General features: G+C 33.8%; 1 protein-coding gene across 1 annotated transcript in view; it reads right to left on the bottom strand.

Moving 5' to 3' along the window:
• Positions 1-10683, bottom strand: part of Agps (alkyldihydroxyacetonephosphate synthase) — a 100463-nt gene extending 89780 nt beyond the window's left edge. Inside the window, exon 1 of the mRNA XM_072529652.1 lies at positions 10367-10683. Coding sequence (XP_072385753.1) covers positions 10367-10437 — 71 coding nt within the window. The 5' untranslated portion in view covers positions 10438-10683. The remainder of the gene's footprint in view (positions 1-10366) is intronic.
• Positions 10684-18835: the final 8152 nt, after the last annotated feature.

Here is an 18835-nt window from a genome sequence, read left to right on the forward strand (position 1 = left end):
AACAGCAGTAAGATAATAGCAACAGAGATGGAATGCCTGCGAAGATGCTGCAGAGTAACAAGAATGGATAGGAGAAGTAATGACGAAATAAAGCAAAGAACATCAATAGAAACAGACATACTAACATATATAGAACAAAAAAGACTAAAGTGGTATGGACATGTAAGAAGAGCTAGCGACAGCAGATGGATAAAAAGAATAACCGAATGGAGCCCCATAGGAAGGAGGAAAAGAGGACGACCCCGAAAATCCTGGAGGAACGAAGTAGACGACGCCATGAGTAAGAGAGGACTAAACGATGGAGAATGGAACAACAGAGAGAGATGGAAACGGTTGAGCGAGGGAAGGCAGTGAATACTGTAGAATCCCTAAATATATATATATATATATATATATATATATATATATATATATATATATATATATATATATTTCATACATACAGGGTGTTTCCAAATGACACTTACAACGTTTGGCTGTAGATACTTCTCGAAAAATTGAACAAAACGATATAGTTAATGAGGGGTCAAACTTATTTACTTTTCAAGATACAGGGTGTTAAAATTAAAAAAAATTAAATTCTTTTAGTTAATAACAACAATAACTTTAAAACCAATAAACGTATTTACTTGAAATTTAGTACTCGTAGGTTGTTTTTAAATGAAAAATAGCTTCCTTTAGTGAGAAAAAATTGTCCATGGTACAATACAATGGTGTGTATTTAGAAAAATTTTTCACCTTTACTTTTTGTTATGAAACACTATTCTAAAACACAATTATTTTTATTGTAATTGAATTAACAAAAAAAAAACTTTTGTTGAATTTTAAAATAAGTTATATGATGTACTAATGGTTAGTAACAAAAACTAATTTGTGGATTAATACTGCATTTAAAACACTTAGCGAGTGTTTTTTTTTTCAAACCAGTTATTTGATTAACCAAAAACACCTTGTATATTTTTATATTTTAAAGGTTGGGTTAAAATAAAGGTTTTTATTTTTATTTATAGATAGCATGTGAGAAGAAATTTCAGATAGACCAACATGTGAGAACTGCTTCACACATTGCAAAAAAAGGAAAAATAGGAGGAAAACATCAAACTTCAATGGCTAAATGTTTCCAATCTACATCAAAAAAATTAGATGAGCAAGAAACTTTTAATGAAGACTTGTGTCGCGCATTAGTGTCTGCAAACATACCGCTTTCAAAATTAGCAAATGTAAATTTTAGTTCGTTTCTAAAAAAATATTGCAAACTTAATGTTCCAAGTGATCGGTCTCTAAGAAGAAATAATGTGAACGGGCTATACTCGTCGGTGTTAATTAATATTAAGGAAGAAATTGCAGATAATTATTTTTACATATCTGTAGACGAAACCACTGATTCCTCAGGAAAGTATATTGCTCATTTATTGATTGGTGTTCTTAAAGAAGATACCTTACCAAAATCTCATCTTATTTCATGCCAGCAACTTGAGAAAACAAATGCTTTAACAATTTCGCGTTTTATACAAGAAACATTAGCAACTTTTTTTCTTCCGACAACTATTCCTTCTAATAAATTACTGCTTATTTTATCCGATGCTGCTCCTTATATGGTGAAAGCAGGACAAAATTTAAAAATATTTTTCCCCGATTTAATACATGTTACTTGTGTAGCGCATGGATTAAACAGAGTTGCAGAGGAAATACGAAAAAAGTTTTCTCTTATAAATACCATGATATCCAGTGTCAAAAAAGTATTTCTTAAATCTCCTATAAGAATTCAACTTTATAAAGAAATGCTACCTAACATTCCTCTTCCACCACAACCTATTTTAACGCGATGGGGAACATGGTTAGAAGCAGCTAATTTTTATGTAGATCATTTTGTTAAAATAAAGAACATAATTGATACGTTAACAGATGAAAGTTCCCAATCTCTTTTGGATTCTAAACAAACTTTTCAGAGTAACTTGCTTCAACAAGAACTTTCATTTATAAAATCAAATTTTAGTTTTGTTCAAAAAACAATTACTCAGTTAGAATCACCAAAACTGTCATTGTTCGAAAGTACAGCATTAATAAAAGAATTTGCGTCATGTTGTCGGAACGTTAGAGGTAATATCGGAAAAGATATTTTAAAAAAATTTGAAGCTACTATGGAAAAAAATAAAGGTTACCATATTCTTTCTGAAGTAGTCAGTGTTCTAGCTGGAAATATTTCGGAAACAATTAATTTAGAACCAAATGTTTTGGTTAGTTTGAAAAATGCTCCCGTTACATCAGTTGATGTTGAACGAAGTTTTTCCATATATAAATATATGTACTCAGACAGAAGCCACAAGTTTTTGTTAGAAAATTTTGAACACCACTTGGTCATTTATTGTTACCATAATTCTAAATAAGTTTATTCATACTTAAAAATGATATAGTTACTTAAAATAAATGTAAATCTTAATGAATAGTAGGAAATATTTAGTTATGTACACTTTTTTTTTTAATAAAATTGTTACTATTTTACAATTTTTTTATTTATTTGTATGCATATTTTGTAAAATATTTGCATATTTTCGGGTAAACACGTGCATATTTATGCGCATATTTTCTACATGTTTATTTGCATATTTGCCGAAGTCTAGTTATAAATATAGTAAACACACAGGCAATTTAGTTCAGCATAATATTAGTTCGTTAGTAAATCATAATAGTCTGTTTGTTCGAGATGTAATTATAGTTACTCGTAAGCTGTAACGTAATCATATAAATAAGTAATGTCATCGATATATTCATCCATTGTACATTATAGCCACCACGTATCCCCGAATTTAATCCGCTTGATTTTGGTGTATGGGGCGCATTAAAACAACATGTCTATAAGAATCCCATAAACATTCGTAACCAACTATGGGAAGAAATAAATACTACAGCAGTTTCTTTAGAACCAATGATGCTATTTAATATGAGACGATCTTTTATGAAATATATTGACAAATGAATTAAAGAAAATAGTGGACATATCGAACACTTACTTTGACAAAAAGTTGTGTTATTTAGTTTAACTATTTCTTAATTTGGTTTGTAAACAAAATGTTTTGATTATGACTTTAATTTAACATAAAACGTAAAATGTTTGATGTAAAATCCTATTATTCTGTTATTTTGTTAAATCCTATTATTAATTATCCTGCTGATATATTTATTTTATTTAATATTTCGTTAACTATTAACTTTAGTTAAAGGTATTTTATACCAAAATTCAGAAGTATTAATATTTTTGTCTATTTTTTCTTCATTGCCTGGAGTAATTGCCTTAAATCAGAATTATGCAGCTGATTTTTAAAATGCGATTATCTCTAAAACTGTTGAGTTTTGAAGTTATTAACAAGTATACCTTTTTTTGTTGAAATAATGTATCTTTAATATTTTTTATCCCAAGTACAGGTAACTTAAAGAGCAAAAAAGTTAAGTGCAAATTTATACCACTTATCTGGCATAAGTGGCGCCCTCTATCAGTAACATCAAAGTGTGCATCAAATTCTAATGTCTTATATTTAAAAGTACCCAGTTGTAAATTTTTATACATAAATGTTTACAAACATGAAAGTTATAGCGAAAAATAAAATTTTAAATTTCCACTTTAACACCCTGTATCTTTCTTAATATCAACATTTTATTAAAGCAATTTCAGTTAAATCGTAATATTTTAAAGTGTAGAATCTACTGTTTCTTTTTGTACAATTATTTAAGGACCACCCTGTATATAAGGATAAAGCGAGATGTTTTGCCAATTTCTGAGTGGGGCAGTTGTATGCACTAACGATGGGTCTTAGGGGATCATTGGGCTTATAGATTTTTGGAAGGCCGTATATCTTTGGAATTCTAAGAGATTTTTTGATGTCTGAAGGTAGAGTAGACTTATATATAATGGATTTGGTCGTTTTTTCTAGATAGGTGGTGGGATCGTTTGGGACGCGTTTGTATTCTGTGGAATTGAGAAGTTCGAACATTTCGTCGAAATAATTAGAAGAATTAAGAATGACGATGGCATTACCTTTGTCAGCCGGAAGGATGACAATGACAGGGTTGTTATAATTTCTGAAAGACTGATATTTGACGGTGGGGGTTTGGAAGTAAGGAGAATTCTAGCGACATCTTGTCACACAAATATTTTTAAAAAATTTAAACCCAGAATAAAAGATCACATTATTACCGAGGGCCAAAAGTCCCTTAGAATAAACAAAAAGTTTTTTTGAATGAGATATTTGAAATTAAAAATCACACTAAATTTTCTATTCTTTTTCAACCCTGCAACTTATTGCGGGTTAAAATAAACATTATAGAAGTTTTCAGGGACTTTCGGCCCTCAGTAATAACGTATTCTTTCATTCTGCGTTTAAATTTATCAAAAATTCTTATTAGTTTTCTCAGGATTCGAAAAAAATGAAATACATTTAAAAAGCATTGACCCGAAATTTTGCGCCTACCATCTTAAGACGTTCGTTATGTCCAGCTCATACTTTTCTCCATTCTTTTCTCTCTTTGATTGTCCTTTTTATCTAATTTCCATACTCCTTAAGTCTTCTTCCACTTGTTGTCTCCATCTCAGTTTAGATCTTCCTCTGGTTCTTTTACCTGGTGGTATCCATTCCGTTAACTCTTAACGGATTGCTCTTCTCGCTTCTCATTATGTGTCCACACCATCTGATTCTTTGTGCTTTTATTGCTCTAACTATGTTCTCTTGACCCATCCATTCTTGTATTTCGTGATTCATCATCCTTGCATCCTCTTCGTTTTCCCTATTTGGTCCCAATATTTGATAATCTTCCCAATATTTGATAATTTGATTTTCTTCTCTCTTCTCCTTTTGCTGTTAATGTAAATATTTCTGCAGCATATACTACTATTGGTCTTATGGTCGTTTTGTAGATTTTCATTTGTGTGTTTCGGATTATCTTCTTATCTCTAAGCATCTTTTTATTTCCATAAAACGCTGTATTTCCCGCTTGAATTCTTCTTTTCATATCTACACTTCCATTTCTTCTGTTGACTAGTACCCCCAAATATTTTAATGTTTCATCCTCTTCGAGACTGTGTGCATCTATTGTTAGGTCTGTTATTTGTGTCTTCTTTTTCTTGCTTACGTTCATGTATTTTGATTTATTTTCATTTATTTCCAGTCGTCTCAGTTTGGCTTCGTTTTCTATTTCTTGGAAGGTTTTCTTTAATGCCCTTTTATCTATTGCTACTATGGTTATATCGTCCGCATATCCTATTATTTGTACTAAGTTCTTGACAGCTTTTTATTATCTTGTCTAGTGATAGATTAAATAGTACTGTTGAGAGTGCATCTCCTTGTCTTACTCCATTTTTTATTTTTATTATTTCTGTTCTTTCCCTTCCGGTGTCTATTATTGCTTGGGAATCTCGCATTGTCATTTCTATCATTCTTATAATTTTATTTGGTATATTACTCTCTTGTAAGTCTTGGATCATTTTTCTTCCGTTTAGTTTGTCAAACGCCTGTTTAAAGTCTAAGAAAAGTATATGTGTTTCTCCGTCGTACTCGTATGTTTTCTCTATCACTTGTTTTAGCCTATGTATAGCTTCTAGCGTGGATTTTCCTTTTCTAAAACCATACTGGTAATCTCCTATGCTTTGTTCTGTATACAGTGAACGGCTAAATTATGGAATATTATCATTATTTCGAGAACCGTCGAGTTTTGAGAGAAATCCCGAAACAGGTCGATTTTTGTTATACATTACCCATGTTATAACGTACATGGAGTAGGGATGATGTCACCGGTGTAGGTATAGTGACGTAATCGTTAATTTTTTTAAATAGAAATCGGTATAATGCGACACCTCATTTAAACGAGAATTTAATTCTCTATTTAATGGCATTACATTTTTAACTAAAATATTTTTTAAGAGTACAAAAACAATTTTTATTTATTTAAATTCAACTAAATTACAACTAATAATTTAATTAACAATGTACTTTAAAGTAACCAAATTATGCATAATTATTTTAAATTAAATGTTCGAAATGCCATCCATCGGTGTCTTGACAATATGCGAATCTACGGACACATTCCTCAAGTACATTGCGGATGACTTCTGGAGTAATTAGACTCATTTCATGCTTAAATCTATCTTTCAAGTCCTGTAAGTTTTGGGGTCTATTAACATAAACTTTTGATTTTATGTAACCCCACAGGAAAAAGTCTAGAGGTATTAGATCTGGCGACCTTGCTGGCCACTTTATAAAACCTCGTCTGCCGATCCACCTTTTGGGAAAGCAATGATCTAAAAATTGACGTACTTCACGTGCGTAATGCGAAGGGGCTCCATCTTGTTGAAACCAGATATTTTCACTAGGTAAATTTGGATTATTGGCATTTGGATACATGTTAACAAGGACAGGTATAAGTTAATTTCTCAAAAAAGTTAAATAACGTTCTCCTGTTAGATTTTCTTCAAAGAAAAAAGGGCAAATAATTCTGTCATTAATGATCCCTGCCCATACATTTACTTTCGGAGGATATTGCGTGTGTGACTCAGTCATCCAATGTGGGTTTTCTTGATTCCAATATCTGCAATTTTGACGATTCACTGTGCCATGTATAAAAAATGTGGCTTCATCGGAAAAAAGGATTTGATTGATGAAATGTGGATTGCGGATACATAAGTCCTGCATAATTTCAGAAAATTGAAGCCGGCGATCGGGATTTTCGTCGTTTAATTCCTGATGTCGTTGAATTTTTTAGGGATGGTATTTTTCTTTTTTTAAAATACGTAATACCGAAGTTTCACATTGTCTTCAATTTTAGGACGCCCAGCGTTTTTAATATGTTTAACGTGCCCAGTTTCTCCAAATTTTCGGAATATTTTACTTACTGTTGATTGGCTGATGGGTATGTCTGGATATTTTGCGTTGAATAAATTGCATACCTCGTTATGTGTTCTTTTTTTATCTCCGCATCCGCTAAGAATTAATATTTCTATGCGTTGTGTTTCATTTAGGTGACTCATAATTTATTATTCAAAAGTAAAAATTACAATTGACAACTGATGACAATTCACAAAATCAAAACATTTACGTCAATAAATATTACAGTAACGATGCCACTATCACTTGCTTGAATTAACATTTGTCAAAAAGTTTCAGTGTTTATGAGATAACTTTTTGTCCACTATTATTTTTATTTATTTTTGCTTTTTTAAGTATTTACTTCAGGAAGTCATGGCAGGAACCGATTTATGGCATTTCGAACATTTAATTTAAAATAATTGTTATGCATAATTTGGTTACTTTAAAGTACATTATGAATTAAATCATTAATTGTAATTTAGTTGAATATAAATTAAAAAAAATTGTTTTTGTACCCTTAAAAAAATATTTTAGTTAAAAATGTAATGTCGTTAAATAGAGAATTAAGTTCTCCTTAAAATAAGGTGTCGCATTATACCAATTTCTATTTAAACAAATTAACGGTTATGTCACTACACCCACACCGGTGACGTCATCCCTACTCCATGTACGTTATAAGATGGGTATTTTATAACAAAAATCGATCTGTTTCGGGATTTCCCTCAAAACTCGACGGTTCTCGAAATAATGATAATATTCCACAATTTAGCCGTTCACTGTATATTGTTAGTCTGTCTCTAACTATACCAGTCATTTCAGTAAATTAATTGCTCGGGAGTTTTTGCATATTCTATGGTCTCCTTATTTTGAAATTGTCACTATAATTTCCTTCTTCCATTCTTCGGGCATTATTTCTTTGCTCCATATACTTATTCTGTATTAGTTCATAAATCTGTCTGTATAGTGTCTTCCCATCGTATTTTATAAGTTCTGCACATATTCCGTCTTCTCACGCTGTTTTCCCGTTTTTAAGCTTACATACTTTCTCTTTCACTTCTATACAGGTCAATTTTTTTTTCTTCATCTTGTTCCGTGTTCGTTATTGTTTCTCTTTCTTTTTCTCTATCAGTGTCTTGATATATTTCATCGAAATATGACATATGTCGGTATGAAATACTTCTGACATTTTTATGCTTTTATAGCTATATTTGCTGTCCGTTTTCGGTTACCTAGTTTTATGTATTGGTACAATGATTTTGAGTTGTGTCTTTTATTTTCTGTTTCTATCTCGTTCATAATTTCTTCTACTTTTTAATTTTTTTTTTTCGATTTAAATAATTTTTTGTTTTTTACCATTGATCTTTGTATTGTTCTCGTTCCTCTTCCTCGCTTGTGCTGAACCATTTAAATCTTGTTTTATTGTTTTCTTCCACTGCTAATTTGCCCTGATCGTCAAACCAATTATTTCTTTTTTATTTTGCATTTTGCCAACCACTTTCTCTGCTGTATTGTTCATTCCTTGTTTGATTTTTTTCCACTATTCCTCCATTTGTTGTTCTTTTCACTGCATCTCTATATTTACTTCTTGTACAAATCATCTTCTTACTTCTTTCTCTTTTAATTTATCTATGCCAGATTTTCTCTGTGCTTTTTGCCTTTCATCCTTCGTTTTTTTTTATTTTACATTTTGTAATCACTAGCATATGGTCCGAATCGATGTTGACCCTCTGTGAGATCTAACGTAATTTATCGATTGTTTGTGTGTCTTTTTAATCAGTACATAGTCTATTTCTATTTGATTTTCCTCCAGACTTCCTGGTCTCATCCATGTTACGTTGTGTATGTCTTTGTGTTTATACCTCGTGCTACTTATGTCTGTCTTCGTTATTGTCTGTTGTGTCATGTATTGAGTTAGCACCTGCAACCTCTTTGAAGCAATTTTCTTGCCTATTTGGGCGTTGAAATCTCTAAGAATTAATATTTCTCCTCCCGGGCTTTTCTGCCCGTTTTCTTTTAGTGTTTCATAGAACTGCTGTTTTGTCAAGTCATTACTGTTTTCTGTGGGTTAGACATTTATTATGGACAACTTGATCGATTTGCTGTTTACTCTTTTATTATTATTTATATATTATATATATATATATATATATATATATATATATATATATATATATATATATATATATATATATATATATATATTATTATTATTCTGAATATACCTTAACTAATTTTCCTCTTCGTTTGCATTGTCTGTTTCCTTTTCATCCATCCATTCTTCTTTTTCTAGTTTTTTGGAGCATTTTCAATTTCGGTGAGTTTATTATATATATATATATATATATATATATATATATATATATATATATATATATATATATATATATATATATATATATATATATATATATATATATATATATATATATATATATCGGGAGACTGAGACCTCAGAAGCCCTGAAGAAGACATCAGGGAGGATGTCGAAAGCTCGGCCCAATGGATATCGACGCGGTTCAACCCGGAGTTGTCAAGGCTGGTGAGTTTAATATTAATTTTTATAATAGTATTAATCTTAGCTCTAGGTTTAACTGTACTAACCACGGAAATCTTTCCGAACATATATTATATATATATATATATATATATATATATATATATATATATATATATATATATATATAGCTCATCCTTATGTGGTTCCAATACACTGGCATACTCTAGTTTAAGTCACAGATCGATTTGGATTTAATATGATTTATGTAGGTATCTGTGGCTTGGATCCTATCCTTCAATCCACTGGCAGTGAAGTGAATGTGCTTCATGTACCTGGCCTGCCTAACTATAGAACTGGCAAATGGTCTTCTTGAGATCATTTATTTTATACCTTAGCCCACCAATTTTGAAACAAAAAACATGTACTGAGGTTTATTTGTGTTTTCTGTTATTTCTAAAATAACATCAGTGATAGATGTAATATAAGGCACACTATTCTCCCATTTAATATTTAACTTTGTTTCTACTTCATCTTTCATTTTATTTTAGGTTTTAAATTTTCAATGTTATAAAAGTGAACTAGTGTAGGTACTAATAAAACTAAATTAATAAGGGATAAAATTTTATGTGTCAAAATCAACTGTAATGTTCACCTGTATATAATTATAAATGTAGTGAATATATTAGTATTCACACCGCGATAAAAAATTATTTTATATTACATTAAAAGGTGATATAAATTTGAAATAATTCGCAACAGTAAATATTCGCAAATCATTAGAAAAACTATAAATAAATTCAATTCTAAATCATCTCTGTATACATGTAAATTACGTATAATTACAATAGAATATTTTTTTATATAAAAGTTATCGAATTTCAACACAAAATCCTACAAATATAAAACCACAAAATCTAACACCCACAAATAGGTATTATTTAAGATTATGACTTCAGCGTGTCGCAACATAATAAGTACATAATGAATACAATTTCAGAATAGTGCATAAACTTACCGATTTTTTGGGATAACGCTTTTAACAATTATTGGTCCTTTTAATTGATTTTCTTGGTTAGATTTGGACATTTTCGAATTATTTTATTACTTGTATGAACTTAATGGATTGTGATATTCTCTTTATAAGTGCATATTTACTATGCAAACTCTTTAATTTAATAGTTATTATTTTTTAAACTGACTAGAAAAGTAAATATTTATTTTAGTCTCCCGGTTTAAAATTATTACTATAAACTAACAAACACACACCCTTCCAGTTTGTAAATACAACTGAGTTTAAACGATTTTTGATTTTTATTTTGTACTGTCAGAGCTGTCACGAGCAAAGAACGCATTTTGCATTTTGTAAACTGAAGCATCTATTTTTGTATGTCTGTGACAATGACAAGTTCAGAGATGCAGTCGGAAAATATTTTACTAACCAATCAACGCGGAAAAATGGCGGGATAGGCAACACATTATATTCTATAGGGACAAATTTACTCTAAATTTAAATACAGTTACTGATTGTATGCATTTCAATAAAAATGACAAAACAAAAAATAAAAATAAAGTAATCAGTTTTTTTGTAAATATCTCAATAATCTTAATTACAGACTCCAAATTGTAAATCAGATGTTCAAATTTAATCTCAGGGTTCTTTTGTGAGAAAGGCAAATATCTTTGCCTTTTAATAGCATTCACTACATACCACTGAAATAGAAGGAAATAAAAGAAATGCCAAAATGTTCGATACAATTAAAATACACACAAACAAACTTATATGGAATCATCTGATATTTCTTATTATTTTAAACGAATTTAAAAAAATCAACCTACAAGTCAAAGAATATTTATTTTAAAGCAATTTAATCACCAATACATAAAAATTAAAGAAACCCATAAATTCTTAAATAATAAAATTGAAATTATTTGTTTTAAAGTCAATAGGTCAATAATTTAAAGTCAAAATTTCAATGTACAATGAATGATGTTTAAATTGTTTTTATTTATTTATGTTTTTTTTAGTAGTGTTGGGCATGCTCCTAAACATATTGTAAACATTTTATTGTGGTAGTTTGTTTCCTTTCTTCAAGAGCAACTTGTACTAGCTGTACGGTGTTTTGTAGATTATCCCGGCGAGCGAGGCGAGCGCACGCGCGCGCGCGCCCTGACACACACACACACACACACACACACACACACACACACACACACACACACACACACACACACACACACATGACATGAGATTCCAGAGTAAAGCTACCTCCACTCCTTCCCAATCTTAGACGTAACGTTGGGGAGGCTTGACTAGTTTTTTAATATTTAAGCACTTTCACACTACAGTCTGAAATGAAAGTCTTATTAGTGCATATAAAAAATCTTAATAGCTGGGGCCTACACAGTGCTGCGCTTGTCCACGTCGGTGTGTGCTTACATAGCCAACCGACCATCCAGAACTTTTCCAAAGACCCTCTCATACTAATAGCTTCTTTGAAATGTCGTGAAGATAGTGTATATGTAGATGGAGAAATAAATGGTAAAAAGTATACGTTGTCGGTGGATACCGGAGCGACCAGAACCATTATACGCCCGACAGTTATAAACAGCCGTAAGAAACTGTTACCAACGAGGTTGCGACTTCGGACCGCTACGGGTGAAAATGCCAACATTCATGGAGGAATCCAGATACAATTAAATACAATTAGGAATTGGAGCAGAAAAGTTCGTCCATACTGTTATAGTTGCTGACATCGAAGAGGATGTTATATTAGGAATGGACGTAATGAATACGCATGGATTCCAATTGGATTTTAAGAATAAGGTAATCAAAGTTGGTAACGAGGAGGTATTTCTTCATCCAGATGATGACAACACTATGCAAGCAGCCGTTAAAGAAGATACAGTCGTGCCTGCGAGAAGTGAAACAATCATAGTAGGGTGGCTACAGGGAATTGTGGACGAAGGGACACCCGTTATGATGGAGCCTTGGAACCATGACGACGAGGTTGGCCGAGGAATCATAATTGGAAAGGAATTGGTGACTGCGGCTAAAGAAATTCCTGTGAGACTTATCAATGTCAATGACTACCCAGTAACCATCAAGAAAGAGACAAAAGTAGGAACTTGTGTACCTGTGACATCCATAATCCGTCAGACGACAACATCTGATAATTCCAACGACAAATTCGACCAAATGGTTGCAGTTGCTGGACAGTCTCTGAATCAGATTGAGAAAAGGGAATTTCTTCGGCAGTATCGTGATATTTTCGTACCGAAAGGAGGAAAGACGGGAAGAACTACCGTTGTTAAGCATAAAATTGATACTGGTAATGCTAAGCCAATTCTTCAACCAGCTCGACGATTACCACAGGCGAAAAGAGAGGAAGCTGAAACGATTGTTCAGGAAATGAAGAAAGACGGGGTGATAGAAACTTCTACGAGCCCATGTGTCTCTCCGGTGGTCTTGGTTAAGAAGAAAGACGGAACGACGAGGTTCTGTGTGGATTACCGTTTGCTGAACAACGTTACCAAGAAAGATAGTTATCCTCTGCCTCGGATCGATGACAGATTGGACACATTGGCTGGAAGTAAATTGTTTTCTTCTTTGGATTTGAAGTCTGGATACTGGCAGGTAGAAATGGACCCAGTAGATAAAGAAAAGACAGCCTTCACCACAGGATCTGGATTGTGGCAATTCAACGTTATGCCATTTGGACTCTGTAATGCTCCTGTGACATTTGAGAGGCTTATGGAAAATGTGTGGAGAGGGTTATCTTGGAAAACATGCCTGGTTTATCTAGATGACATAATCGTCTTGGGGGAGACATCTGAAGACCATCTGAAGAATTTAGAAAACATTTTTATTCGACTTAAAGCTGCCCAATTGATGTTAAACCCCAAGAAGTGCCAGCTATTTCAAGGTAAAGTCAATTATCAGGGTCATATAGTCAGTAAAGAAGGAGTGGCCGTGAATAAGGGAAAAATCGATTCCATTAAGGAATGGAGAGAACCAACTGACAAACATCAAGTAAGAAGTTTTCTTGGACTATATACTTATTACCGGAGGTTTATTAAGAAGTTTGCAGACATCGCTAAACCATTAACGCGACTTACAGAGGAAGCAAGAGAATACCGCTGGGATACAGACTGCCAAAATGCCTTTGAGACCTTAAAAAAGCATTTAATAACAGCACCAATTTTAGGGTATCCACTGCCAGAAGGAAAGTTCATCTTAGATACAGATGCAAGTAATGTGGGAATTGGAGGAGTGCTGTCTCAGATTCATGGAGGACAGGAAAGAGTCCTTGGATATTTTAGTAAAGTTCTCTCAAAACCTGAGCAGAATTATTGCGTCACGAGAAGAGAACTTCTAGCAGTAGTGAAATCAGTAGAGCACTTTTATCAATACCTCTACGGAAGGAACTTTCTAATCCGAACCAACCATGCCGCCCTTAAATGGTTGATGCAGTTTAAGAATCCAGAGGGTCAGATAGCCAGGTGGATCGAACGACTCCAAGAATACGATTTCAAGATTGAGCACCGGGCCGGAGTTAGCCACAGAAACGCTGATTCTCTTTCCAGAAGGCCATGCCCAGCAGAGTGTTCCCACTGCAACAAAACGGAATCCAAGGAAGCAGCAGTGCTAAGAACGACGATGGTCAACGACGACTGGACGCCTACTAAGATAAGGAAAGAACAAGAGAGAGATCCAGTTATACAGAAAATCCGAAAATGGAAAGAGGAAAACCGTCGACCACCTTGGCAAGAAATATCAAACCTATGCTCAGTAGTTAAGACGTATTGGGCCCAGTGGGACTCATTTATCATCGAAGATGGCTTGCTCAAACGAGTCCTGGAAAATGATGACGGTTCAGAGAAGAGAAGACAGTTGGTGATCCCAAAGAGCAGAATAGCCGAAGTACTTCGTCAGTTACACGACAGTCCACCAGGAGGGCATTTTGGTGTAAAGAAGACCCTTCAGCGAATTCGGGAACGGTTTTATTGGATGAACAGTTCCGACGATGTAAAAGACTGGTGTAAGAAATGTACTATTTGTGCTACGAGTAACGGGCCTTATCGAAAAAGGAGAGCCCCTATGAGACAATATAATGTTGGAAGCCCGTTTGAAAGAATAGCTTTGGACATTGCTGGGCCATTTCCAGAAAGTGAAAATGGAGGCAAGTACATATTGGTAGTAATGGATTACTTTACTAAGTGTACCAGAAGGCCGCCACCGTTGCAGATAAGTTGATCGAAGAATATATCAGCCGATTTGGAGTGCCTTTGGAGATCCATAGTGACCAAGGCAGGAACTTCGAAAGCGATCTATTCCAAGGAATATGTGATAGACTAGGCATGAAGAAAACAAGAACTACAGCATATCATCCGCAATCTGATGGTATGGTAGAACGGATGAATAGGACAGTTGGCAAGTATTTGACAAAGATGGTGTCAGATCATCAGCGAGACTGGGACCAATATTTTCCGTTCTTCACAATGGCCTACAGATCTGCTGTTAACGAATCGACAGACCAGACACCAGCCAGAGTCCTATTCGGACGAGAGATGCGACTACCTTGTGATCTAGAGTTTGGGTGTCGACCTGGAGAATATGTAGCAGGTGAAGATTATGTGATCGAATTACGAAGAAGAATGGACAATGTACACGAGTTGGTTCGTTCCCACCTCCAGATCGCTAGTGACCGAATAAAGAAACGGTACGATACGCAAGCCGAAAAGGGATGTTTTAAGAAGAACGACAAAGTCTGGCTCTATAATCCCAAAAAGCGAAAAGGTTGTTCTCCCAAGTTGCAGCAGTTTTGGGAAGGTCCATACCTCATTATGGAGAAGATCAACGATGTCATCTACCGAATAAGCAAGATTCCGAGGGGAAAGCCGATGATAGTACACCATAACCGGCTGGCGTCTTTCGAAGGTGACCACGACGTAGATGAAGAAGTGGAAGTAAACCAAGTCCAAGTGTGACTGACCTCACTGTGTCTGACCTCACGTTTGAGGAATTCATGGGTGCCTATGGAGGTACCGGTAAAGCAAGACATGGTGTTACCACTGGCCCGGCCAGTATCAAAGACGCACCAGGGTTGTCATCCGTCTTTCGAAGAAAGTTTGGTCGAGTTGCAGAACTTCAATGCCAAGTGCCAGCTCCCGGTAAAACCTTGAAACTCCAAGATGCATCACGTTACCTTTTCTATCTGGTAACAAAAGACACTGCCCGTGACCAACCTACCTACCGAGATGTATGGGAAGCCTTACTTTAATTGAGAGAGCACGTACTAGAGTCCAACGTGCAAAAGTTAGCCATGCCAAAGTTGGAGTGCCACCAATTAGATTGGAGGGTTATCCGAAATATGGTGGAGGAGATCTTTAAAGACACCGAAGTCCAGGTGTTAGTCTGTTGCAATCCGCATAGTTACTGGTGCGGAAAGAAAACCGTCCCTTGTCATTTTTATACAACTGGAAGTTGTAAAAGAGGGTCGAGTTGCCGATACAAGCATACCGTTCCAGTTCCAGTCCCGACAAGGTTCCAGGAGGAACCATCTTTTAAGAGGGGGGCAATGTTACGATAAATTCTGACCCAAAACCGTAAACATATTTATTACTAGTATTCTCATTCATTCACGTATTTTCTAGGTAATACCTACCTGACACACGATGGGTCCCCCTCTGCTATAAAAACAACAATCGAACTTTCTGGAGACGAGCCGATGTAAAATTACCAGTTTTGAGACCATTCGACGCTCTGTCTAGTCGAGAAGGCCATCGACTTTCTAGTCTAACGGTATTGGGTATATAACAGGACCTTTTTGGAGAAAATGGGCAGTCAGAAAAGAAGATCGCGACGCGTTTCAAATGTAACGTCCGATAGATAAATTATGTAATTATTAGTCAAATAAATTGTTGTACAGTGGTTTAATAAATTGATATAAATTATCGTGTTTTAGTAAATTAAAATAAGAACAATCAATTATACATCTGTACGTACTGACCTAAAATCATATTTTAAACAAAAACTTGACATATTGCAATAAACTTGATGATACTTAATCAAGAAATACCAACATCCTTGGAAATCGGAAATAGAAAAGAATAAGTGACTCACTATGCGCGAATGTGTAATAGTGAACTAACAGTAAATCATATGTCTATTAAGAATACAGAAAAATAAGAACAAATAAATAAAAAATAATATAAATTAAAAAGAAAAACATAGAACTAAAGAACAAAGACAAAAAACCAAAATACAAAACAGAAACGAATAAATAACTCACTCGCCTCCGCATCGTTCACACGCTACCCACCCATGGCTATTTACTTCAACGTAAAAATAAAGACCTGTTAAACCAAATTTGACAAAAAAACTTACTAGGGTTTCAATGCAATATGCTTATACCAATAGAAACGTAACCCAGTTTCAAATATCTAGTACTTTTTGTGCAAGAAAAACTAAATATAAAACAATATGAGAAGAAGAAAAACAAAACAGTTTTTTAATATTACATTACGATAATCCAACTAACTGTGTTTTTAGTCTTCAGTTTAATATACAAACTGACCTATAATCTACAATAATATAAAAAAATTTAAAAACTCACCTGAACAAAATTTAATTTTACAATTCTGTGTGCGTTTCGTATGTACCAGCGGTACACATTATCAGAGGCAATGCGATATCCACTGCATATCGATATGCGATATCTTCATGCCGGAGACTGGCCACTAACTGAGGGGCTTTTCGAAGTTGCGCTGTTTATATTCCTGATCTGAATGTTGTATTTGTACCGGTTGGTTGTAGTTCCTGCCTGCCGGAGACTGGTCACTAACTGAGGGGCTCCTCGAAGGTGCGCTGTTTATATTCTAGTTCGGTGTTGGAATTTCCTGGGCGTCTGGGGAAAGTTTAGATTTTTGGGTTTTAATTTTATTTGTGTGTGTGTGTGTGTGTGTGTGTGTGTGTGTGTGTGTTTATTTAATATGAGATAAAATCATGGGTATTGGAGTGGATTTGAATAGACATATGGGTAGAGAAGGAGCGGGAATAGAAAGGGTTCATAGGTTTGGGGATGTGAATAAGAAATGATAAAGGAAATAGTGTAATTAACTTTGCAGTGGCTTGGGATTTGGCTGTCTGGGACCTTTAGGACTGTATGAACTATAGAGAGATAAAGTTGATGTAGCACCCAATAAAAATTTATTATAGACAAAGTAAGGCAGGGGGCTCCTTGGACGATGCTCTTTGGTGATGATATCGTATTAGTAAAGGGGAGCACTGTGTTTATACGTCCATGGTTTTACCTGAATAAAATTCCAAGAAATTTTCTAATCTCTTATAAACACTGGCTTTACGTACCTACCTAGAAATTTGTAATTCTGTAACTTTTGTAAGTACAAATGCAATTAACTGATTATATTTAAATATGTACACAAAATTATGCTTAAAATTTTATTTACCAATCGTTAACAACTCAAAATTGAAATACGCTACACCTACTTTGTATCATTTAGTAAAGTACCTTTAAACTTTGGATAAAATTTAAAATTGAACCTAATATAACGAAAGACTAAGGGTGACTATTCGTTACCGCATTAAGGGAGTACAGTCATTTTGTGCTTGATTTCGGCCCAGTCCCTTAATCTGGGGAATTCCATCCGAACTATCTTACAACGGATAGTACTATTTATTTTTTTAACTTATAAATCCGAAATAATACTTCACAATTTCGAATTTTCAAATTGTAGAAAATAATTCTTTGGTGTATGTGCTAAAAAGCAATTCTAGCGTACTAACAAGATCAGGAATTGTTTTTTAATAGAAACACCTTACAATTTTTTGAGCTTTCTCTCCCAGTGATTGACTAATTTATGATTATAATTGATTAATTTTATTTATAGTTTATAAGAAGAGAGTTTTAATTATATTATATGTGACATGACCGCTTGGTAGTGGTACAAATAAGGAATTAAAATCATGATCAGTTTTGTATACAGTTGACGCTGAAAAATGACAGATGTGTAACTTCTGAAATAGTTAATCTGGCACTCTGCTGGTAGATGGCGCACACTCAGAATAATTTAATTCTTTTTTCTTTATTAGTCGACCCTACAAACGGTTTGTTAATTTTATAATAACCTACAAATTATTTGCCATATATAACATTAGTTTTTATTTAAAAAATTAGTAATTTGTTACAAATTAATATATTAATTACCTAACGGTAATAACTAATCTGGCGCTCTGCTGTCAGATGGTGCACACTGCACGCTCAGAATAATTAAATTGTTTTTTCGTTAATTATTTTACCCTACCACAGCATAAGGAACAATTTGTGTATGCTGTGACCCTACAAACAACTTATAGTTTGCTCTAACTAAACAGTGATACAATATAAGGAAGTAATAATGGGAAAGAGTTCTTTCCCATATCACTGTTATTGTAGTTCTGTCAATTGTCATTGTCTAAACTATG

This window comes from Diabrotica undecimpunctata, chromosome 4, assembly GCF_040954645.1.
Source record: "Diabrotica undecimpunctata isolate CICGRU chromosome 4, icDiaUnde3, whole genome shotgun sequence".
Lineage (NCBI taxonomy): Eukaryota > Metazoa > Arthropoda > Insecta > Coleoptera > Chrysomelidae > Diabrotica > Diabrotica undecimpunctata.